This window comes from Balaenoptera acutorostrata, chromosome 8, assembly GCF_949987535.1.
Source record: "Balaenoptera acutorostrata chromosome 8, mBalAcu1.1, whole genome shotgun sequence".
NCBI classification, from domain to species: domain Eukaryota; kingdom Metazoa; phylum Chordata; class Mammalia; order Artiodactyla; family Balaenopteridae; genus Balaenoptera; species Balaenoptera acutorostrata.
In genome coordinates, this window is record NC_080071.1 from 75,573,616 (window position 1) to 75,599,539 (window position 25,924).

The following is a 25,924-nucleotide window of genomic DNA, read 5'->3' on the forward strand; positions in this document are numbered from 1 at the left end:
AGGAAAAAAACCACACACACAGTCACACACACTCAAAAGGCAGAGCAAAATTAACCATTTAGTCAGCACTAAAGCATTTGACAAACTAAGTTCACTTTAGTTCTCACCCCACCAAGCATTCTTATAGATGATAAAGACACTGAACAAAGATATTTATATTCATGTTTCCCCATGACACAGGAATGAAGATAAGAATTAAAACCTTCTAGAAGAGTTTCAGTCACTTGCTGTAAAGAATTAAAAGGGAAAAGAGTTCTCTTAGAGACTACTTACGCTTTACAGATGATGGAGTGCTGAACTTCAAACTCCAAATTAGTAATAACAGGGCAAGTGTATACTCTAGTAGCTGAAATATCTGGTGAATTTTCTTCTCCAGGAACAGGTTCAGTCTTCCAAGTTTTATTTAATTTTTCCATATCCTCTTTCAGCTGGTCTAAGCACTGACTTAAAAATTCATGAGCATCCTAAGAAGGCATAATATCCTTAATCAGGTCAAAACATTTCTTGTCACAACAACAGCTTATTAACATTGTGATCTATACGAGTAAAGCCCTTGCAAGTCAATAACATGTGTGGAAAAAGGCCAGATTTACTCTAGTGATTTTGCAGTACATATTTTGTGAAAACAAAACAAAACAACAAATGACATATTTTATATTCCTAAGCTAGATTAGCATGACTAATAAATGAATCACTCCTTCATTTGTTTTTTAAAAATAGAGTGATTTTTCTAAAATAGCCTTTGTAGCTAAAATAGTCCAAGGTCCTACACTGGCAAACCACATCTATATTATTAAAATATGATAAAATACACAGAAGAGTCATATTGAACCTTACCAGAAGTCCTCAGGTTTTCCAACCTGTGATGAACACACATACACAAATCCCATTTTAAAATAATATTGGGCAACACGCTAAAATCATTTCAATTTTCCGTATCTCTAAGGTGTTTAAAAACAATTACACAAGCCTCTTAGATAGCTTCATCCACCAGAGCGCAGAGAGCAGAAGCAAGAAGAACTACAATCCTGCAGTTTTGAACTACAAAACTACAGTTCCTGCAGTGGAACAAAAACCACATTCACAGAAGATAGACAAGATGAAAAGGAACAGGGCTATGTACCAGATGAAGGAACAAGATAAAACCCCAGAAAAACAACTAAATGAAGTGGAGATAGGAAACCTTCCAGAAAAATGGAAAAAAATTCAGAATAATGATAGTGAAGATGATCCAGGACCTCGGAAAAAGAATGGAGGCAAAGATTGAGAAGATGCAAGAAATGTTTAACAAAGATCTAGAAGAATTAAAGAACAAACAAACAGATGAACAATACAATAACTGAAATGAAAAATACCCTAGAAGGAATCAGTAGCAGAATAACTGAGGCAGAAGAACGGATAAGTGACCTGGAAGACAGAATGGTAGAATTCACTGCTGTGAAACAGAATCAAGAAAAAAGAATGAAAAGAAATGAAGACAGCCTAAGAGACCTCTGGGACAACATTAAACACAACAACATTTCCATTATAGGGGTCCCAGAAGGAGAAGAGAGAGAGAAAGGACGTGAGAAAATATTTGAAGAGATTATAGTTGAAAACTTCCCTAACATGGGAAAGGAAATACCCACCTAAGTCCAGGAAGTGCAGAGAGTCCCATACAGGATAAACCCAAGGAGAAACGCACTGAGACACATAGTAATCAAATTGGCAAAAATTTAAGAAAAACAATAATTACTAAAAGCAGCAAGGGAAAAACGACAAATAACATACAAGGGAACTCCCATAAGGTTAACAGCTGGTTTCTCAGCAGAAACTCTACAAGCCAGAAGGGAGTGGCATGATATACTTAAAGTGCTGAAAGGGAAGAAACTACAACCAAGATTACTCTACCCAGCAAGGATCTCATTCAGATTCAACGGAGAAATCAAAAGCTTTACAGACAAGCAAAAGCTAAGAGAATTCAGCACCACCAAACCAGCTCTACAACAAATGCTAAAGGAACTTCTCTAAGTGGGAAATACAAGAGAAGAAAAGGACCTACAAAAACAAACCCAAAACAATTAAGAAAATGGTCATAGGAACATACATATCAATAATTACCTTAAACATGAATGGATTAAATGCTCCAAGCAAAAGACACAGGCTTGCTGAATGGATACAAAAACAAGACCCATATATATGTTGTCTACAAGAGACCCACTTCAGACCTAGGGACACATACAGACTGAAAGTGAGGGGATGGAAAAAGATATTCCATGCAAATGGAAATCAAAAGAAAGCTGGAGTAGCAATATTCATATCAGATAAAATAGACTTTAAAATAAAGAATGTTACAAGAGACAAGGAAGGACACTACATAATGATCAAGGGATCAATCCAAGAAGAAGATATAACAATTATAAATATAAATGCACCCAACATAGGAGCACCTCAATACATAAGGCAACTGCTAACAGCTATAAAAGAGGAAATCAACAGTAACACAATAATAGTGGGAGACTTTTAACACCTCACTTACACCAATGGACAGATCATCCAAACAGAAAATTAATAAGGGCCACAAGCTTTAAATGACACAAGAGACCAGATAGATTTAATTGGTATTTATAGGACATTACATCCAATAACAGCAGATTACACTTTCTTCTCAAGTGCGCACAGAACATTCTCCAGGATAGATCACATCTTGGGTCACAAATCAAGCCTCAGTAAATTTTAAAAAAGTGAAATCATATCAAGCATCTTTTCTAACCACATGCTATGAGATTAGAAATCAATTACAGGGAAAAAAACATAAAAAACACAAACACATGGAGGCTAAACAATACATTACTAAATAACCAAGAGATCACTGAAAAAATCAAAGAGGAAATCAAGAAATACCTAGAGACAAATGACAATGAAAACACAACGATCCAAAACCTATGGGATGTGGCAAAAGCAGTTCTAAGAGGGAAGTTTATAGCTATACAAGCCTACCTAAAGAAACAAGAAAAATCTCAAGTAAACAATCTAACCTTACACCTAAAGGAACTAGAGAAAGAAGAACAAACAAAACCCAAAGTTAGCAGAAGGAAAGAAACCATAAAGATCAGAGCAGAAATAAATGAAATAGAAACAGAAAACAATAGCAAAGATCAATAAAACTAAAAGCTGGTTCTTTGAGAAGATAAACAAAATTGATAAACCATTAGCCAAACTCATCAAGAAAAAGAGGGAGAGGACTCAAATCAATAAAATTAGAAATGAAAAAGGAGAAGTTACAACAGACACCGCAGAAATACAAAGCATCCTAAGAGACTACTACAAGCAACTCTATGCCAATAAAATGGGACAACCTGGAAGAAATGGACAAATTCTTAGAAAGGTATAACCTTCCAAGACTGAACCAGGAAGAAATAGAAAATATGAACAGACCAATCACAAGTAATGACATTGAAACTGTGATTAAAAATCTTCCAACAAACAAAAGTCCAGGACCAGATGCCTTCACAGGTGAATTCTATCAAACATTAAGAGAAGAGCTAACACCCATCCTTCTCAAACTCTTCCAAAAATTGCAGAGGAAGGAACACTCCCAAACTCATTCTATGAGGCCACCATCACTCTGATACCAAAACCAGACAAAAAAGAAAATTACAGACCAATATCACTGATGAATATAGATGCAAAAATCCTCAACAAAATACCAGCAAACAGAATTCAACAACACAGTAAAAGGATCATACACCATGATCAAGTGGGATTTATCCCAGGGATGCAAGGATTCTTCAATATATGCAAATCAATCAATGTGATACACCATATTAACAAATTGAAGAAGAAAAACCATATGATCATCTCAATAGATGCAGAAAAAGCTTTTGACAAAATTCAACACCCATTTATGATAAAAACTCTCCAGAAAGTGGGCATAGAGGGAAACTACCTCAACATAATAAAGGCCAAATATGACAAACCCACAGCAAACATCATTCTCAATGGTGAAAAACTGAAAGCATTTCCTCTAAGATCAGGAACAAGACAAGGATGTCCACTCTCACCACTATTATTCAACATAGTTTTGGAAGTCCTAGCCACGGCAATCAGAGAAGAAAAAGAAATAAAAGGAATACAAATTGGAAAAGAAGAAGTAAAACTGTCACTGTTTGCAGATGACATGATACTATATTTAGAGAATCCTAAAGATGCCACCAGAAAACTACTAGAGCTAATCAGTGAATTTGGTAAAGTTGCAGGATACAAAATTAATGTACAGAAATCTCTTGCATTCCTATACACTAATGATGAAAAATCTGAAGGAGAAATTAAGGAAACACTCCCATTTACCACGGCAACAAAAAGAATAAAATACCTAAGAATAGGGCTTCCCTGGTGGTGCAGTGGTTGAGAATCTGCCTGCCAATGCAGGGGACACGGGTTCAAGCCCTGGTCCGGGAAGATCCCACATGTGGCAGAGCAACTAAGCCCGTGCACCACAACTACTGAGCCTGTGCTCTAGAGCCTGTGAGCCACAACTACTGAGCCCGCAGGCTGCAACTACTGAAGCCCATGCGCCTGGAGCCCGTGCTCCACAACAAGAGAAGCCACCGCAATAAGAAGCGCGCACACTGCAACGAAGACCCAGCACAGCCAAAAATAAATAAATAAAATAACTAAATTTAAAAAAAAAACAAAAAACCTACGAATAGACCTACCTAGGGAGACAAAAGACCTGTATGTAGAAAAGTATAAGACACTGATGAAAGAAATTAAAGATGATACCAACAGATGGAGAGATATACCATGTTCTTGGATCAGAAGAATCAATATTGTGAAAATGACTATACTACCCAAAGCAATCTACAGATTCAATGCAATCCCTATCAAATTACCAATGGCATTTTTTACAGAACTAGAACAAAAAATCTTAAAATTTGTATGGACACACAAAAGATCCCGAATAGCCAAAGCAGTCCTGAGGGAAAAATACGTAGCTGGAGGAATCAGACTCCCTGACTTCAGACTATACTACAAAGCTACAGTAATCAACACAATATAGTACTGGCACAAAAACAAAAATATAGATCAATGGAACAAGATAGAAAGCCCAGAGATAAACCCACGCACCTATGGTTAACTTATTTATGACAAAGGAGGCAAGGATATACAATGGAGAAAAGACAGTCTCTTCAATAAGTGGTGCTGGGAAAACTGGACAGCTATATGTAAAAGAATGAAATTAGAACACTCCCTAACACCATACACAAAAGTAAACCCAAAATGGATTAGAGACCTAAATGTAAGACCGGACACTATAAAACTCTTAGAGAAAAACATAGGAAGAACACTCTTTGACATAAATCACAGCAACATCTTTTTTGATACACCTCCTAGAGTAATGGAAATAAAAACAAAAATAAACAAATGGGACCTAATGAAACTTAAAAGCTTTTGCACAAAAAAGGAAACCATAAACAAGACGAAAAGACAACCCTCAGAATGGGAGAAAATATTTGCAAACGAATCAACGGACAAAGGATTAATCTCCAAAATATATAAACAGCTCATGCAGCTCAATATTAAAAAAACAAACAACCCAATCCAAAAATGGGCAGAAGACCTAAAGAGACATTTCTCCAAAGAAGACATACAGATGACCAAGAAGCACATGAAAAGCTGCTCATATCACTAATTATTAGAGAAATGCAAATCAAAATTACAATGAGGTATCATCTCACACCAGTTAGAATGGGCAGCATCAGAAAATCTACAAACAACAAATGCTGGAGAGGGTGTGGAGAAAAGGGAACCCTCTTGCACTGTTGGTGGGAATGTAAATTGATACAGCCACTATGGAGAACAGTATGGAGGTTCCTTAAAAAACTAAAAATAGAATTACCATACGACCCAGCAATCCCACTACTGGGCATATACCCAGAGAAAACCATAACTGAAAACGACACATGCACCCCAATGTTCACTGCAGCACTATTTACGATAGCCAGGTCATGGAAGCAACCTAAATGCCCATCGACAGACGAATGGATAAAGAAGATGCGGTACATATATACAATGGAATATTACTCAGCCATAAAAAGGAATGAAATTGGGTCATTTGTAGAGACGTGGATGGACCTAGAGACTGTCATACAGAGTGAAGTAAGTCAGAAAGAGAAAAACAAATATCGTATATTAACGCATATATGTGGAACCTAGAAAAATGGTACAGATGAGCCGGTTTGCAGGGCAGAAATAGAGACACAGATGTAGAGAACAAACGTATGGACACCAAGGAGGGAAAGTGGCGGGGGGTGGGGGTGGTGGTGTGATGAATTGGGAGATTGAGATTGATGTGTATACACTGATGTATATAAAATGGATGACTAATAAGAACCTGCTGTATAAAAAAATAAATAAAATAAAATTCAAAAATTCAAAAAAAAAAGAAATAGAAAAAATAAAAAATAAAAAAATAAAAACAATTAGTACTCACATTCTGCATATAACCAGAGAATCTCTCTGCTGTAGCTGAAATGGCATTTTTAACCTTCTTGAGTAAATCTTTTTTCGTCTCTGAATTACAGATATCTTTTTTAACAAGCAAGTGTGCAAAGCGCCTGGTAAAACAAAAGAGAGAAGTTTAGCAGGTTTTATAAAACACTGGATGGTATTATATTTTAAGGACTGCTAACAATGGCACATAAAATTTTAAGTGTCTAATACTCCATTATTCTATAATAAATAAGGTAAAAAGGTTACTCAGTAAGTACATAACAGTTACCTGATAAGTGCGTTGAGTGGAATTTTCTTCCATGGGATACCTTGCTTGAGCAAGTCATTTGCAAATGATTGGAGTGAAAACAGAGACTGTAAAATAGCATTCATATAGCAGGTATTTCCCAAATTGGAGAAGCTGAAAATGAAAGAAATAGTACTTTTGAAGACAACAGCAGTTCGTTCCTGAAGTATGTTCACTTGAGCAGGGGTTCTCCACTATAGCATGCATCAGAATCATCTGGAGGGTTTGTTAAAATACATATTGTTGGGCCCCAACTCCAGAGTTTCTGATTCTGTAGGTCTGGACAGGGAAGGTGCAAAAAATGTGCACTTCTAATAGGATCCCAGTTGATGCTGATGCAGTATAACATTATTACAACTTAGTTTCATCTCAAGGAAAATTATACATTTTCAAATGAATGCTAAAAAGGACTGGGGACTTATCCAGAATATATATATGCTTAATGGGTACCGCCAAACATTATTCCAAAGTACATATTTAAAAAAAACTTCTGTTTGGAAATATTCTCAAACTTTCAGAAAAGTTGCACAGAATAATATTCTTTACCTAGATTCACCAATTGTTAACCCTTTTGTACTCTGTGCTTTATCATTTAACACCTCTCTCTATATACTTTTCCTGAACCATCTGAGAGTAGGCTGCATAGATCATACCCATTTAGCTCTAAATACTTCAGGGTATATTTCAAAAGAACGAGAACATTCTCTTATATAACCAGAGTACAGTTATGAGCATTATAAAATTTAATGCTAACATAATACTCTTATCTAATATACTTTCTTTAATCCAATTTTGTCAATTGACCCAATGTTTCGTCACAGCATTTTTTTCTCCCTAAGCACAAGATTCAGTCCAGGATAACATAATGCATTTAGTTTTCATGTCTCTTTAGTTTTCTTCAATCTGGAGTAATTCTTACATTTGGACTCAACTCTGTCATGTTGTTATAATTTTACTTATCTATTTGGTGTGTTTTAGAAATATTTCTTTTGGTTTTAAGAAAGGCTTTTTTTAAAGTGGTTATATCTGTATTTGTACTTTTTTATAGTTCTCATAACCCTTGTTTTTTAAGCTTTTTTTTTACTATCTAGTCTGTACATTTTAAATAGTACTCTTTGTGACTTCTGATACCACTTACTTTCAAGCCCCTTCCCTGTAACCAGTGCTGCAAACAATCAAGATCCAGACCTATATTCAATATTTAGAAACTCAGTATTTGAATTTCTCTTTCTGAGAGTGATTTTTTTCTGTGCTTCATCTAAGTCTTTTACTCCTATATATTCTTTTTTCATGAAGACTCTTAAGCCTCTTGTCCCTGACTCTCAGCATCCACAGGCTTAAAGCAGTGGGAAACAGGAACACTGCTAGAATCTGCTTTGTTTCTCCACTTAGAAAGTAGTTTAAAGGTGATGGTATTCTTTGTCTCCTAGAATGCTAAAGGTTACATGTGTTTTTCTTTGAACTCCTAATACTTTTTATGTTTTGGGGGGGATTTGTGAGGAATACTGGAATTAGGTAGCCTCCATTATCCTCTAGACTTGGCAGTTTTCTACTCGGTATTTTTGTTTATTTGTTTGTTTTTTAAGGAGTCCTTAGTCCAGGGTATTTAGCCTACTTGAAATACTGCACTCAAATTCCTGCAAGAAGTCTGAAAAAAGGAAAGCTGGGTACAGGTACTATACAGAAATTAAAGAAACACTGGAGGTAGAGAGGGAGCCTGGAGCACCAAGGGTAACTCAAGGATATCAAAGGACTCAGAAGGATATGAATGACAGAGACCAAAAGTAAACTATAAAATACATAGGAGGAGGCACTAAGAAGATGAGCCAAGTAAGATCAAGGTAGATAGAAATAAGATGTGGATGAAAAATGGTCACAAAATAGGACAGACTAATATAAAAACGTTGTCTGGTAAGGAAGCAGCAAGATAATAATTTGAGGCAGAACAATTAGAATGAAGAAGAAAGGAAATTAAGAATTAAACTGGAAGGTAAACACTTTAGAAGACAAAGCAAAAAAGAAGAGGCTCAGAGAAGAATAGTAAGTAGAGAAGAAAGTGAAATGTTTTCACTACAAGTTTTATGTTTTTTTCTGCTAAAATATGAGGCAAATAAACTACTATGGATAAACCAAACTGGCAGACACCAGTCACTCAAGTAAAAAGGTAATCTGAAAACTGTGGAAAAACAGTAATCTGAGTGAGATTAAAAACAAACAAGCTGGTAGGTTTTGGGAAAGCAATGTGGTAAGAGTAATCAAAAATTTCAAAGTGCCTCTCTTAGTCTTAACAATTCTATTTCCAAGAATTTTTCCTATAGAAAAGTTCTAACAAATATTAAAAACACATGTATATAAAAATGTTCGTTCTAGCCTGGATTATAATTGGAAAAAAGGGGAATCTAAATGCACACTAACATGGTTAAAGGTTATGTACTAATATAAGAGGATGCCCATAATTAATGTGGGGTAGAAAAAAATCAGGGAACAGAGAAGTAATATAGCATAGTGATTAAGAATGCAAGTGAACATGGTGATCATTTTGAAATGTACAGAAATACTGAATCACTATGTTGTGCACCAGTACTAACATAGTGTTGTAGGTCACTTATACTTCAAAAACAAATAAATAAACAAACTCATAGAAGAGATCAGATTTGTGGTTACTGGACGTGGGGAGTAGGGGAAGGGGGAATTGGTTGAATGTGGTGAAAAGGTACAAACTTCCAGTTATCAGATAAATAATTACTAGGAATATAATGTACAACATGATTAATATAATTAACACTGCTATATGTTATATAGGAGAGTTGTTAAGAGAGTAAATCCTAAGAGTTCTCAAGGATTCTTGAGAAAGGAAAAAATATTTTTCTAGGGAACTCTCCTACACTGTTGGTGGGAATGTAATTTGGTGCAGCCACTGTGAAAAACAGTATGGAGGTTCCTCAGAAAACTAAAAATAGAATTACCATATGATCCAGCAATCCCAATCCTGGGCATATATCCAGACAAAACTGTAATTCAAAAAGATACATGAACCCCTATGTTCATAGCAGCACTATTCACAACAGGCAAGACATGGAAACAACCTAAATGTCCATCGACAGATAAATGGATAAAGAAGATGTGGTATATATATACAATGGAATATTACTCAGCCATAAAAAGGAATGAAATAATGCCATATGCAGCAACATGGATGCAACTAGATATTACCATACTAACTGAAGTAAGTCAGAAAGAGAAAGACAAATACCATATGATATCACTTATATGAGGAATCTAAAATATGACACAAATGAACCTATCTATGAAACAGAAACAGAACCACAGACATAGATAACAGACTGGTGGTTGCCAAGGGAGAGGGGGCTGGGGGGAGGGAAAGAGTGGGAGATTGGGGTTAGCAGATGTAAGCTATTATATATAGAATGGATAAACAACAAGGTCCTACTGTATAGCACAGACAACTATATTCAAGAGCCTATGATAGTATGATAGGGCTTCCCTGGTGGCGCAGTGATTAAGAATCCACCTGCCAACACAGGGAACATGGGTTCGAGCCTTGGTCCGGGAAGATCCCAAATGCCGTGGAGCAACTAAGCCCGTGCACCACAACTGCTGAGCCTGCGGCTCTAGAGCCCGCAAGCCACAACTACTGAATCCGTGTGCCACAACTACTGAAGCCCGCACTCCTAGAGCCCATGCTCCACATCAAGAGAAGCCACTGCAATGAGAAGCCTGCGCACCTCAACGAAGAGTAGCCCCCCGCTCACCGCAACTAGAGAAAGCCCGCGTGCAGCAACGAAGACCCAACACAGCCAAAAATAAATTAAAAAAAAATAGCCTATGATAAACCACCATGGAAAAGATATTAAAGAAAAACAATGTATGTATATGTATAACTGAATCACTTTGCTGTATAGCAGAAATTAACACAACATTGTAAATCAACTACACTTAAATTAAAAAAATATTTTTTTCTTTTTCTTTTGTTTTATATCTATATAAGATGATGGATATTCACTAAACTTATTGTGGTAATCATTTCATGATGTATGTAAGTCAAATCATTATGCTGTACAATTTAAACTTACACAGTGTTGTACATCAATTATATCTCAATAAAATTGGAAGGAAAAAAATGCAAGTGCAGTCCAACTGCCTAGATTTACTACTGCTGTACTACAACACCTCAAGTAAGTTAATTAACTTCTCTAATCTTCAGTTACTTCATCTATAAAAACAGAATTTTTAATACGTCTAGCTCAGAGAGCTACTGCGAAGATTTAAAGAAAAAAATTCATTTAAATGCTTAGCACAGTCTCTGGCACGTAACAAACACTTTAGATAAAGCTGCTATTATTATTATAGTTATTATACCATGGTCTCATTTTTGTGTGTTTAATAAGAATATAAGCATGAAGGGGCTGGGAAGGATATAAATAAAATTAATGTTGAAGTATCTCAGGAGATGATGTGTATGGGACTTAAGAATATGCACTTTCTGCTTTATGACAAATGTTTATATATATATATATATATATATATATATATATATATACACACACATATATATTTTTTCAAAGTTTGAAAATTAGAGGTCAGATAATGGACTGAATTTTATGGATGTGATAAATCTTTAATAAGTGAGCAAATATGTGAGAACTAAAATTAATATGACTCCTTTAATCATTTTTTTATATCAAGTAAAACATACTTCAGTTGAATCACTTTATAAAAAGAAAGCAAAATAAAAGAATTTACCTACCCCTGCAGTTGCTGCTGTTGGTGAGAGGAAAGGGGCACTCTTGGTTTGTTCCAGCCAGTGTAATCCTGGTTACACCTCAGTTTTTTAACAGAAAGAGGAGCTGGCTGAGGAAGAAATCCCAAACTTCTTTTGGCAGAGGGAGTTTGGCTTGAAATATTAGTCCTATAAAAAAGAAAAAATGAAGAAGCATAACAATTTTGAACGTTACTTTTTTCCCCTAGTAGATTCAGAGAAGTCAAGGTCTAGGGGAAAAAAAATCCTAAATTTGAGGAAATATCAGTAATAATTATCACTTGGGAGAAAATTTCACAAATGTAAATCAGCAAATCTGTTGATAGGGAGCTGAAGGCATAATACTGTACCTACATAACCTATAATCAAAATAATCCAAGTTAATGGCTTGAGAAAAGCCATAAATATAGTTTTACTTCTTTATTCACTTTTATCCACTTAATGACTATCATACATTAGTTTACCTAGTCTTGAAAACATTTAGGCAGTGAACTTTTCCCACTATTAGACAACAAATATTCTTACCCAATCTCCTTGAGAACTTACTCTAATTTATATGCTTAGCAGTGAAAATGGTAGGAGTATTTTCATTTAAAGTTTTCCTAGATAGTGACTGTTTTCCACAAAGGCTGTACCAATTTATATTTCCAGCAGTAGTGAATTTCCCTTTCTTTACATCGTCTCCATTACATTATAATCACTCTAATGAGTGAAACATGATCTCATTGTTATTTTGTTTTATATTTTCCTGATTACAACCAAAGTTGAACATATCAATCTTTTCTCTACGGTTTCAATTTCTGTGTCTTGTTTAAGAATCATTCTGTAGGGACGTCCCTGGTGGCGCAGTGGATAACAATCTGCCTGCCAATGCAGGGAACACGGGTTCGAGCCCTGGTCTGGGAAGATCCCACATGCTGCGGAGCAACTAAGCCCGTGCACCACAACTACTGAGCCTGCGAGCCACAACTACTGAGCCCACGTGCTACAACTACTGAAGCCCGCGGGCCTAAAGCCCATGCTCTGCAACAAGAGAAGCCACCGCAATGAGAAGCCTGCGCACCGCAACGAAGAGTAGCCCCTGCTCGCCGCAACTAGAGAAAGCCCACACACAGCAACGAAGACCCATTGTGGCCAAAAATAAATGAATAAATGAAAAAAAAAAGGAATCATTCTGTAATGTAAGGTCAGAGAAATGTTTTCCTATATTTTCTTTTAAAAGTTTAAAATCTTGTTTTCCCTCCTACTCAGGCCTTTAATCTGTTTGGACATTTACTTTTTGCATCTTGTAAAGCAGGAATATGATTTACTTTTTTATAAGGAAAAACCAATTGTCCCCAAACAACTTATTGTCTGCCTAGGCCATCTATTAGCCACGATCTGGTTTTTTACTCAAAAAAAAAAAAAAAATTGTGAAATAGAATACAGAAAAGTATATAAAAATCAAATGTGTAACACTGTGGTACAGGATGCTGATAGTGAGGGAAGTTTTGTGTGTGAGGGAGGATGGGGGTATTAGGCACACTTTGCACTTTCTGTTCAATTTTGCTGTGAACCTAAAACTGCTCTAGAAAGAAAAGTTTATTAATTAAAAATCAAGTGTGGAGCTTAACAATACTTTTATAAAGCAAACACATATGTAGACAACCATTGATGTCAAAAACCTCCGAGTACCCCTTCCCAATCACAACCCTGTTCCTCTACCCTAAAAGTTATTATTAGCTTTCTATCAGTTTTATTTCTTACTATGTACTCCTACATATTGTAGTTTGGACAATGAAAGGTATATCTGTTTTTCATCCTTTTGCTTTCAACCTTTCTCCATCTTTATACTGTAGTTGTCTTTTAAACAGCACATGGATTATTATTCTTCCTTTAAAATCCAGTCTTTAACTGAAACATTTAGTGTATTTATATTTAATGTCATTACTGATTTAGGTTAATAACTCAAAATCTTTGTCTACTAATTCTATTATATGTGTCATTTCTGAGTATTTTTTAATTTTTCTCTTCTTATGAGTTGTATTTTCCTGTTTGTTTGTAAGCTCAGTAATATTTTCTCAGATGTCAGACATTGTGAATTTTATCTTGTGGGGTGCTGTGTATTTTTTATTTCTATAAACATTCTCAAATTTTGTTCTGGGATGTAGTTAGGTTACCTGGAAACAGTTTGATCTTCTTCGATCTTGCTTTTAAGGTTTGTCATGTGGGAAAAGAGCAGCAATTCGTCTAGGGATAGTTCTTCCTCACTAATGAGGCGAGACCTTTCTTAGGCATTCAAATTGCTGCTATTAGGAACAGGAACTATGCCTGGCTTTATGTATACTCCAAGTATTATTCCCTTAGATCCTTTTGGGTGGTTCTTTCCCTGGCCTTGACTAGTTTCCTCACCTGCATATGCTGCTCAGCACTCAAAATGAATACTTAAGGGGACCCTCTGCAGATCTCTGCAATTCCTTCTCTGTGCAGCTTTCCCCTCTGGTACTCTGCTCTGTGAATTCTAGCCGCCCTTGGCCTCCCTGGACTCCTAGCTCCACTTCTTCAACTCAGGAAGAGCACAGGGCTGGCTCTGCATGGTTCCCCCTCCTTGTGTAGCAACCTGGAAACTTTCACTAGGAAGCAAGCTGAGGCAGTCATAAGCTTAATTTGTTTCCCATCTCTCAGGGATCACTGTCCTTCACTGACTCATGTCCAATGTCTCGAGATCCATTGTTTCATACAGTTTGTCCAGGTTCTTAGTTGTTTCATGAAGGAGGGTAATCTGGTCCCTGTTATTCCATCTTGGCCAGAAGTGGAAGTCATCTTTAACTTTTTAATGTCTATGCTAACTGTGGCCTCCTCTCAAACAAAAAACGAACTTAAAATGTTTTAATTCCCCTGTACTTTCTTTTCTCCACCCCTTTATTTCTTATTGTATAATATTTTATTAATTTTTTTGTTTTTAATTCTATCATCATCATTTTATAAAAACTATCAAAATGTATTTAGATGCATAGAATAAGCCAAGCCCAGAAGAACATTAGTAACAGTAGTTGCCTCTTGAAAGAAAATGAACAAGTAGGAGTTTGGAGAGATTTATTTTTCACTGTATGCACCCTGAAACTTTTGAAGTTTCTACCATACGCCCTTATTACTTATACAAAAGAATAAATTTTAAAGGTATTTAATTTTTAAATATGCTTAACATTTTTTTTGCTCACTGATTTTTCTTACTTCTACTCCTTTTGTTCAGTTTTCTTCTTGCTAAATAAATTCTGTCTTTGCATATCTAAAAACAGCAATTTTTTAGAAGTTGTTTTCATTTGAATTTAATAAACATGTTTTTTTTTTTTGGCTGCACAGAGCAGCATGTGGAACTTCCCTGACCAGTGATTGAACCTGTGCCCCCTGCATTGGAAGCACGGAGTCTTTTTTTTTTTAATTAATTAATTTACTTATTTTATTTTTGGCTGCCTTGAGTCTTCGCTGCTGCGTGCAGGCTTTCTCTAGTTGTGGCGAGTGGGGGCTACTCTTTGTTGTGGTGCACCGACTTCTCATTGCGGTGGCTTCTCTTGTTGAGGAGCACGGGCTCTAGGCATGCGGGCTTCAGTAGTTGGAAGCAAGGAGTCTTAACCACTGGACCACCAGGGAAGTTCTGTCTGAATTCTTGAATTAAAATTTAGCTGGATACGGAATTCTTTGATATTATTACTCCAGTGTCTTCTGTTCCTGTTGTTGCTAATGTCAGTTTTCCTTTTATAGATGATATTTTTCTTTCTCTTAGCTTTTAAAATTTCTTTACCCATCATCTTCTACAATGCGGATTTAAAAAAAATATATTGGCTGTTTGGCATTTGTTGAGGCATTTCAATGTGGACTGCCATCATTTTCATCCTTTCTTTCTTTGACAAATTCCTTGCCTTTATTCTCCTTAGTCTTTTTCTTTTTTTTCCAAAATGCTATTAAGACATGGAGGGTAGACCAAAGAGCCCAACATAATTCTCTTAATTTCATTTACATTTACCATCTCCTCTCTGTACTACATCCCATGATCGTGCATTTTTGATGTGTTTAGTAGCTGTATCAGTATGGACCTCTAACTTGCATAGGACTTTATATCAGGGGTTCAGAATTCAGCAGATGCCAATCATTGCAATTCCCATTTTTGGGTATTTGCTCTCTGTTTAGGGAGCATCAGGCAAGCAGCATATTTATGGTTCCAAACTCAGGTAGTTATACAGAAGTGTTGAGCCTTGGTTTACTAGCACAGAGAACAGTTCTAGATACCCAGCTTCATGTAGCTTCATATAAGAAACCAAATTCTAGGGCTTCCCTGGTGGCGTAGTGGTTAAGAATCTCCCTGCCAATGCAGGGGACATGGGTTCGAGCCCTCGTCCGGGAAGATCCCATATGCTGCAGAGCAACTAAGCCCGGGCGCCACAACTACTGAGCCTGCACTCTAGGGCCCGCGAGCCACAGCTACTGATCCCACACACCACAACTACTGAAGCCTGTGTGCCTAGAGCCCGTGCTCCACAACAAGAGAAGCCACCGCAGTAAGAAGCCCATCGACACAACTAGAGAAAGCCTGCGCGCAGCAATGAAGACTCAACGCAGCCAAAAATAAATAAATTAAATAAATAAAAAATTTTTAAAAAAGAAAAAAAAAGAAACCAAATTCTAGTCTGCGGTCATGTTCAGTTCCCAATCTCATGTTGTTTGTTTGTTTTTTTTTAAGTTATTTATTTATTTATTTATTTTTGGCTGTGTTGGGTCTTCGTTTCTGTGTGAGGGCTTTCTCCAGTTGCGGCAAGCGGGGACCACTCTTCATCGCGGTGCACGGGCCTCTCACTATCGCGGCCTCTCTCGTTGCGGAGCACAGGCTCCAGACGCGCAGGCTCAGTAACTGTGGCTCACGGGCCCAGTTGCTCCGCGGCATGTGGGATCCTCCCAGACCAGGGCTCGAACCCGTGTCCCCCTGCATTGGCAAGCAGACTCTCAACCACTGCGCCACCAGGGAAGCCCCCTCATGTTGGTTTTGAAGACCCAGCCCTAAATAATTGACTCCAGTCTGCGTTTTGTAAGTGCTTTATGGCTTCAGCCTTTACTCAGTATTAGTTTGCTCACCAATCTGGAAATTTTCACCTTATCCTTGAATGCAGCTTTGCATTAAAAGAAATTTTTATTTCCTCAATCATTCCTAGGTGCAATGAATATGCTCATTCTATTATTTTGAGAAGAAATTTGTATTGTATTTAATAAATCACTTGAAAACCAAATTTAGTTCTTTTTCTTTTCAACTTAGATTCCTTTAAGATTCTTCTAATAAGCAGAAATATGTCAAGCTTCCTCTGCCTTAAATTCAAATAACTTAGTTACCACTGCTGTCATAAAGTGCTTGACAGATACCACCCAAGGCTGAATATACCTAAATATACAATATCAAATTCTTTAATTCGCCTGAATCATTTAATACAAATAATCCAGATGTCTTTACCACTTTGAATTAAATTCTAGTAAAAAACAAAATATGACTTAATAGGTCATTACACATCGTATCCATTATACACCATTACCCTCACTTTTTATCATTATCATTGCCCCTCTGTGCAGCATTCCATGATCACACCTCTTGACAAGTGCTTCGCAGCTGCCTTACACATTCATACCCGATAAACCTCGAAAAATTTAATCTATATCTCTAGAATCAGCAATTAAATTTCTGACTAGCCTTTTCCAGTTAAAGATACCCACTAATGTGAAACTTTTGCTTTTTAAAGAAAATGCCTTAACTTTTGGTAGGTAGCTTAACAAATACACAGGCAACAAAGGCAATTTTAAAATGCTGCAAAGGACAGATCATATGTTCATCACTTGGAACGATGGAAAATACACCAGTCTAGTATCTGATCACACTGCCAGTCACAACCTGTGGCCTCAGTACAAATCTTCCTATACATCAGTTTATTCTTGTGTTGAAAAACATAAAAAATAAGAGTTTGAACTAAAACATTTCTAGAGTACTTTCTAACTAAAATGTCATGAATCTATAATTCTCATCAATTTTGTTATTTTAAATTAGGGTATTCATTTAGAGCACAATGCACAGCCCATTCCATCATTTAATATTCTGAAGAAGAAAGCTCTTCAAGTTCTTCACAAGGCATATAACCAATGCATACCTGTCTAGGTTAGTGCTGCCAGGAGAGTAGTCCTTGGATGCAGCTCTGCTACCATAAAAAGATGATGACTGCAAAGGTAAAAGCCCTAAAAAATGAACAGACACAGGAAACGTTTAATTCCTAAATCAACCATTCAAGTTCATTTAATAATAAAATTATGCATTGGGCCTGTTTATATTTAAACTCTTTTTTCCCCCTTCTTTTCATCAAAATAATACATATATACGCATGTTAAAAGATCAAACACTGTGGAAAACATTATAACAGGTTATAAAAGAATACTCTCCAGCCCTAAAGCTCCACAAATTTTGCTTCCAATTTCTAACCATTTTTTGAAACTTAGTTTTTCTGATTCCCTCCATAACATTACATAATGTTTCTATAATTTCTTGATTTATTCATTTTTAAACAATATCAGCTGACTCCCTTTTTGAAAAATTAGAAATAATTTCTTATTTACATCACCCCTACTCTTGTTCTCCTCTCTCCAACCAATTACCAGTTGTGTTATTTTGTTTTATTTATTTATTTTTTGGCCGTGCCACGCGGCTTGCAGGACCTTAGTTCCCTGACCAGGGACTGAACCTGGGCCCACGGCAGTAAAAGCGCCGAGTCCTAACCACTGGACTGCCAGGGAACTCCCCATCAGTTGTGTTATTTTAGTTCTACTGATTAACTTTGCAACTTTAACACACTTAAACTTTCTACATTTTGTTCCATGAACCTTTTTATCACCTGGCCATTTACTTCCTTCTCTCTCTCCTCTTCTACATCAACTTTTGTAAGAGGTACCTTAACTTCAACAGTATTAAGGATTATTACGTCTTTAAGTATTCTGTTTTCTAACTATAGGTTGATTGCAAAAGCTGAAAACCAGTAAGTGGAGTTTACATAATGTATTATTATTTCAGAGGTAAGAATTATACTAGAGATACTTCTTTCTGTAGGAGTCCAATGTTACAACTCTGAACCACTAAAAGGAGACCGTTCCTAGAGTCCTGATCAAATGAATTCTCGTAAACTCCCAAATTGTCAAAATCATGCCGTATTTTAGCTTGCTTCAACTTAATTTCAAGTTGAACACAGTATTCAAATCAATACCAGATACTTGAATCTTTAAGGAGTTTAGAGGATCAGAGAGATATGTTAAGTATAGCAAACACTAATAAAAATTCAGGGACAGTCTAACTTTTAGTTTTTGTAAAAACAAGGAACAAGTGAGCTTGAACAACTGCTTCAGGCAATAATTTCAAGATCTTCTGGAACTTCTAATAAGTAGCAACACTGATGAACTTTGACTTCAACCACTTTAGCTCCCTGGATTCATTCCATGGTCCAGGTACTTTGACAATGAAATAATTTAATTCTAGGTAGTTAAACAGGGGAAAAGGCAAAGCTTAAATTCCTTGCAAGCAAAATAAAAATTCCCTTATAGTTCTAATATTTAAAAAAATATTTTAGCCAAGTACTAGATACAAATTGGTACCTGATAACTAGTACTGAATTACACAGTATTCCTGAATAATGTAGAGAAATATGCCCCAGTTTAGGTTTCTATTTCTAGTCTAATACAATCCATCATACAATAAATGAGTATCTTATACAAAGACCAAATACTTACCTGATGTCCTATTCTCTTCTGACTGTTTCAAACTCAGCTGCTTCTCTCTACTGCTGGTTAAATACTTTCTTGAGGGATCTGTCATAGCCTTGTTGTTCCTACAGTTAATAATTTAATTCAAATATATATATGTATAAAGATACAATTCTTAATTTTAAATAGTTGTCATTAAAAATTTACATTTCAATTGCCGAATTCATTGATTTGCTTGGAAGTTAGGCTACAAGGTGTCAAAGCCTTAAGCAAATGAGGATCATAAAAAGTGGGATTTATCCCAGGGATGCAGGGATTCTTCAATATACGCAAATCAATCAATGTGATACACCATATTAACAAATTGAAGAAGAAAAACCATATGATCATCTCAATAGATGCAGAAAAGCTTTTGACAAAATTTAACACCCATTTATGATAAAAACTCTCCAGAAAGTGGGCATAAAGGGAAACTACCTCAACATAATAAAGGCCAAATATGACAAACCCACAGCAAACATCATTCTCAATGGTGAAAAACTGAAAGCATTTCCTCTAAGATCAGGAACAAGACTAGGATGTCCACTCTCGCCACTATTATTCAACATAGTTCTGGAAGTCCTAGCCACGGCAATCAGAGAAGAAAAAGAAATAAAAGGAATACAAATTGGAAAAGAAGAAGTAAAACTGTCACTGTTTGCAGATGACATGATACTATACATAGAGAATCCTAAAACTGCCACCAGAAAACTGCTAGAGCTAATTAACGAACATGGTAAAGTTGCAGGATACAAAATTAATGCACAGAAATCTCTTGCATTCCTATACACTAATGATGAAAAATCTGAAAGAGAAATTATGGAAACACTCCCATTTACCACTGCAACAAAAAGAATAAAATACCTAGGAATAAACCTACCTAGGGAGACAAAAGACCTGTATGCAGAAAACTATAAGACACTGATGAAAGAAATTAAAGATGATACCAACAGATGGAGAGATATACCATGTTCTTGGATTGGAAGAATCAACATTGTGAAAATGACTATATTACCCAAAGCAATCTACAGATTCAATGCAATCCCTATCAAATTACCAATGGCATTTTTTACGGAGCTAGAACAAATCATCTTAAAATTTGTATGGAGACACAAAAGACCCTGAATAGCCAAAGCAGTCTTGAGGGAAAAAAACGGAGCTGGAGGAATCAGACTCCCTGACTTCAGACTATACTACAAAGCTACAGTAATCAACACAATATAGTACTGGCACAAAAACAAAAATATAGATCAATGGAACAAGATAGAAAGCCCAGAGATAAACCCACGCACCTATGGTTAACTTATTTATGACAAAGGAGGCAAGGATATACAATGGAGAAAAGGTAGTCTCTTCAATAAGTGGTGCTGGGAAAACTGGACAGCTATATGTAAAAGAATGAAATTAGAACACTCCCTAACACCATACACAAAAGTAAACCCAAAATGGATTAGAGACCTAAATGTAAGACCGGACACTATAAAACTCTTAGAGAAAAACATAGGAAGAACACTCTTTGACATAAATCACAGCAACATCTTTTTTGATACACCTCCTAGAGTAATGGAAATAAAAACAAAAATAAACAAATGGGACCTAATGAAACTTAAAAGCTTTTGCACAAAAAAGGAAACCATAAACAAGACGAAAAGACAACCCTCAGAATGGGAGAAAATATTTGCAAACGAATCAACGGACAAAGGATTAATCTCCAAAATATATAAACAGCTCATGCAGCTCAATATTAAAAAAACAAACAACCCAATCCAAAAATGGGCAGAAGACCTAAAGAGACATTTCTCCAAAGAAGACATACAGATGGCCACGAAGCACATGAAAAGATGCTCAACATCACTAATTATTAGAGAAATGCATATCAAAACTACAATGAGGTATCACCTCACACCAGTTAGAATGGGCATCATCAGAAAGTCTACAAACAACAAATGCTGGAGAGGGTGTGGAGAAAAGGGAACCCTCTTGCACTGTTGGTGGGAATGTAAATTGATACAGCCACTATGGAGGTTCCTTAAAAAACTAAAAATAGAATTACCATATGACCCAGCAATCCCACTACTGGGCATATACCCAGAGAAAACCGTAATTCAAAAAGACACATGCACCCGAATGTTCATTGCAGCACTATTTACAATAGCCAGGTCATGGAAGCAACCTAAATGCCCATCAACAGACGAATGGATAAAGAAGTTGTGGTACATATATACAATGGAATATTACTCAGCCATAAAAAGGAACGAAATTGAGTCATTTGTTGAGACGTGGATGGATCTAGAGACTGTCATACAGAGTGAAGTAAGTCAGAAAGAGAAAAACAAATATCGTATATTAACGCATGTATGTGGAACCTAGAAAAATGGTACAGATGAGCCGGTTTGCAGGGCAGAAATTGAGACAGATGTAGAGAACAGACATATGGACACCAAGCAGGGAAAACTGCGGTGGGTTGGGGATGGTGGTGTGCTGAATTGAGCAACTGGGATTGACATGTATACACTGATGTGTATAAAATTGATGACTAATAAGAACCTGCAGTATAAAAAAACAAACAAAACAACTAATACTAAACTTTCATTGGGTTATTTGTATAGAAATATGTTAATATAAATGTTTCAGACATTACATGAAATTTCTAAAAATCTTATATGTTCTGGTATAATGTTATAAGTCATAATCCTAGTTATTACTTTAAAATGTATATCTCAGAAATAACTAATTTTCTTGTCAACTGCATTATGAACTTTCATCAAATCTTTAACCGTGGTCATTTTTAAGTCTTTTGTCATTTACAGACAGTTCTGGGTGTACTCTGATGCTTTTGCAAATACATTCCTATAAAAGGGTTTCATCTTCAAGAAATTCATGGAAAAGACTCTGACAAGTACAGGTTTCTGGTAACTGACTGTACTGCTGAACTGAATAAGCATTTTCAGAACTCTAATGAAAAACTGATGAACTCATAGAAGTGCTAACAAAAGATCAAGATGAAAAAAAAAATTAATTACATGGGACTGAGTGAACTGATGAGGATGAGTTTAATTTCTGTGACTTTCTGTTTGAATTAAAAAAAAAAAATCCCACAAGGACTCAGAGGCAAAGAATATACAAATCAATTTTCACTGCAAAGTAAAGGAGCTGTTACAGTGGAGGATTACTGGACTGAATGTCAATATTATGACATAGTATGAGTGTGTTTCATGTTTGGTAATTGCAATCATTGTTGCTTTTGTTGTGGTCACCCATGTACAATGCTTGGTGTCAGTCTATTTATCTCTTGTAAAAATAAAATACAGTGTGTGTGTGTGAAAAAAAAAAAATTCTCCCCCCAGAAAGATTTTAAAATATATTTTACCAGCTCTTCTAGTTGTTCTCAAAAAAAAAAAAAAGCTTTCATTACCTAGTCAAAAGCCAATTTAATCCATAACCCTGGTAATTAGGCAAAAATGAAGGAGTATTTTCTTTATACAAAAGTCAAAGCAGAGACAGCAATATTATATAGGTTTTCTTAGCCAAAAGCAAGGCCAGATAAAATGATTCAGCTACTAAGACCAAAAGAATCAATTAAGAACTAGCTAAAAAAATTAAAATTAAAAAAATTTTTAAAAAAGTAAACTATTCAAGCTTGATACTGAATAGGTTTAAAAAGTAAAACAGGACTTCCCTCGTGGCACATTGGTTAGGAATCCGCCTGCCAACACAGGGGACATGGGTTCAATCCCTGGTCCAGGAAGATCCCACATGCCAGGGGCAACTAAGCCCGTGTGCCACAACTACTGAAGCCCACATGCATAGAGCCCGTGCACCGCAAGAAAGAGTAGCCCCCGCTCAACGCAACTAGAGAAAGCCTGCGCGCAGCAACGAAGACCCAACGCAGCCAAAAATAAATAAATAAATACATTTATATATATATATATATATATATTTTTTAATATATATATATTTATATATATATAAAAAAAGTAAAACAAAATCCAAAATGTTCTTATAGTTTATGTAATTTGAAATACTATTTACTAAATGTCAACATTTCAATTCATAGTGATTAAACAATTTTAAGTTCATGAACACAAAATTAAAATTTCTTAAGCCCCCTTTCCCCCCTCTATTATTCCCAAATACCTGGACCTATATTAAGTAGAGTGGGTCCATTCAGAAACATGCTCATGCTTTGATTAGAAGTGCTAATTTTAGGAGAACCATCATGAATAAAGCCTGTAAGCAGACAATGTAGACGCTCCACCCAGATTCCCTCTGACCCCATTTTTGTGTCCTCTCGTCCACACCAATTTAGGTATTTTTTGTTTGTTTTCAATTTTTTTTTATATTGGAGTATAGTTGATTAACAATGGTGCGTTACTTTCAGGTGTACTGCAAAGTGATTCAGTTATACATATACGCATATCTATTCTTTTTCAAGTTCTTCAATTTAGGTTTTCTTTTTTTAAATTTGTTGATAGCCTGTACCTAGGGTTCTTCACAGGATTGCCCTCAAGCTACTAGAGAGACTTTGCCTGCACTCTCAGAGAGTCACAAGTAAGGTCAGGTGCTAAAGTATAGAAGCCCAGCTCCCTTGCCTTGGATTAGAACAGTTTTAAGGTGAAATTTATGTAACAGATTTTTCTCTCTGGGATTAGGATGAAGCCTAACCTCTGCATTTTCCTGCTCAGAGATCAGATTTCTGTCTGAGATCACACTCATTCTTTGTTTCTTGCACTTCAATATCTTACTTCCCCCACTCCCTTCCTGGGTATCCCCTGGGAATAATTCCTAAGTAAATCACTTGCACACTACTCTCCATTTCAGGGTTTGTTTCTGGGGAACTTGATCTACAACCATTAGTGCTAGAAATGGGTCTAGGAAGCATACTCTCTAAGGACAGGATTCTGGAATTGGATCGATTGTTTGGCAATGGCAACAGAAATTCCATTCCTGGTGGTAAAATTTTTTGTATCCTATAGTGTTACACCACCAAGATTTTTCATATGTAGTGAACTCGACTTGGATAAAGTAGAAGAGAGTATGGCTCATGCAATCTCTCCAGCATTTGAAAAATGTGGTAGAATGCACAATGGATCTTGTTAGGGTTATAGAAATGTTCTAAAACTGGATTATGCTGATAGTTGTACAACTCAATAAATTTACCAAAAATACAGAATTATACATTTAAGATAGGTGAATTTTATGGTGTGTAAACTGTACCTCAATAAAGCTGTTTAAAAAATGTCCCAAATTATTCCCTTCCTTGTACCCAAGTCCCCTATTAAGAAATGCAATCTATTTCCCCATCCCTTAATGAGGCTGGCCTTGTGATTTCCTTCTCCCAAAAGAATGTGACAGACATAACAGCACGTAAGTCCTGATGCTAAGGCTAAAGGCACCCTACAAATTTCCACTCATTCTCTTGGAACCCTACCACTGCTTTGTGAACAATTCACCTGGTAACCTGCCAGGTGACAAAAGAAAACATGGCCAATCTCCCTCATCACCCCAACCACTAGACAGCCAATGGCCAGTCATACAAGTAATGCCACCTTGGACCAGCCAACCCCTAGCCAACCTACCAACTGACCATGGATGCATGAGAAAATGAGAGAATCCAGCCACAACTGGCCAAGCCAGACCCAGATAAACAGAACCACTCAAGTGACCACTGACCCATAGCGATAATAGTTATTATTTTAAGTATATTGTTATACAACACTAGATAGCTGATACAGTGATATGGGGTAAATAATAATCATAAAGACTATGGGTCATCAAGGGACTATGCAACCAGAGCAAGCCATCATGAGCTGGGTGCTATCATACCCACGAAGCTGTAAGATCAGGAAGATACAGCAGTAATCCATCATAAAATGTGAGTGGTATATCCAAGTAAATAGGAATAGATAATGAGAACAGACTTATGAGCATTCCAGTGACCAGCTGGAAGAAGAGGGAAAAAACCTGTGCCTGGTTCATGGATGGATCATCTTGGTACATTGGTACAAGCTGAAAATGAACTGTTGCTGCACTGTAGCCCCACTAAGGGACTGCCCCGGAACACAGGAGTAAGACAAAATCCTACACTGTGCAGAGTTTGAGAAATGCACCTCTTTATCCACTTTGTGTGGAGAGAAAAGTGGGTCAGTGGACCCCTGGATGGTGGCAAATGGTTTGGATGGATGGTCAGGGGCCTGGAAGGAATAAGACTGGAAGATCAGGGAGAAATGATTTATGGAAGAGGTTTATGGAGGTATATGGAGTCATATAGAAGTATGTACAAAGGGTGTACAAAGGGTGAAGATCTGTTTCACATGTTAATGCTCACCAGACAACTCCACTAAAGAGACATTAAGTCTCTTAATGTCTCCACTTAAGAAACAATCACGCAGGGTAACTTGTCCAGTAGCTGCCATTCAATCTCTGTACTCAGCCATCCAAGTACTTCCACAAAAGGGCCCATGAATAACAGCCATGGTGGCAGAGATAAAAGCTCTGAATGCACGCTACAATAGGGGCTCCCCTTCAATAAGGCTGGTTTAGCTACTGATGCTGCTGAATGTCCAACT

At 36.4% G+C, this 25,924-nt stretch overlaps 1 protein-coding gene and 1 non-coding gene across 10 annotated transcripts in view; both read right to left on the reverse strand.

Moving 5' to 3' along the window:
• The window catches only part of USP37 (ubiquitin specific peptidase 37), a 93,410-nt gene that overhangs the window by 41,007 nt on the left and 26,479 nt on the right, over nucleotides 1-25,924 (reverse strand). For all 9 annotated transcript variants that reach the window (XM_057550870.1, XM_057550872.1, XM_007187915.3 and 6 more), the window contains 6 exons: nucleotides 19,344-19,441; nucleotides 17,723-17,807; nucleotides 11,550-11,711; nucleotides 6,764-6,895; nucleotides 6,476-6,599; nucleotides 274-464 (listed from right to left, as the gene is read on the reverse strand). In XM_057550870.1, coding sequence (XP_057406853.1) covers nucleotides 274-464; nucleotides 6,476-6,599; nucleotides 6,764-6,895; nucleotides 11,550-11,711; nucleotides 17,723-17,807; nucleotides 19,344-19,441 — 792 coding nt within the window. The remainder of the gene's footprint in view (nucleotides 1-273; nucleotides 465-6,475; nucleotides 6,600-6,763; nucleotides 6,896-11,549; nucleotides 11,712-17,722; nucleotides 17,808-19,343; nucleotides 19,442-25,924) is intronic.
• On the reverse strand, nucleotides 18,287-18,359 carry TRNAK-UUU (transfer RNA lysine (anticodon UUU)). Its single transcript has one exon. It is a non-coding gene; the product is annotated as a tRNA-Lys (tRNA).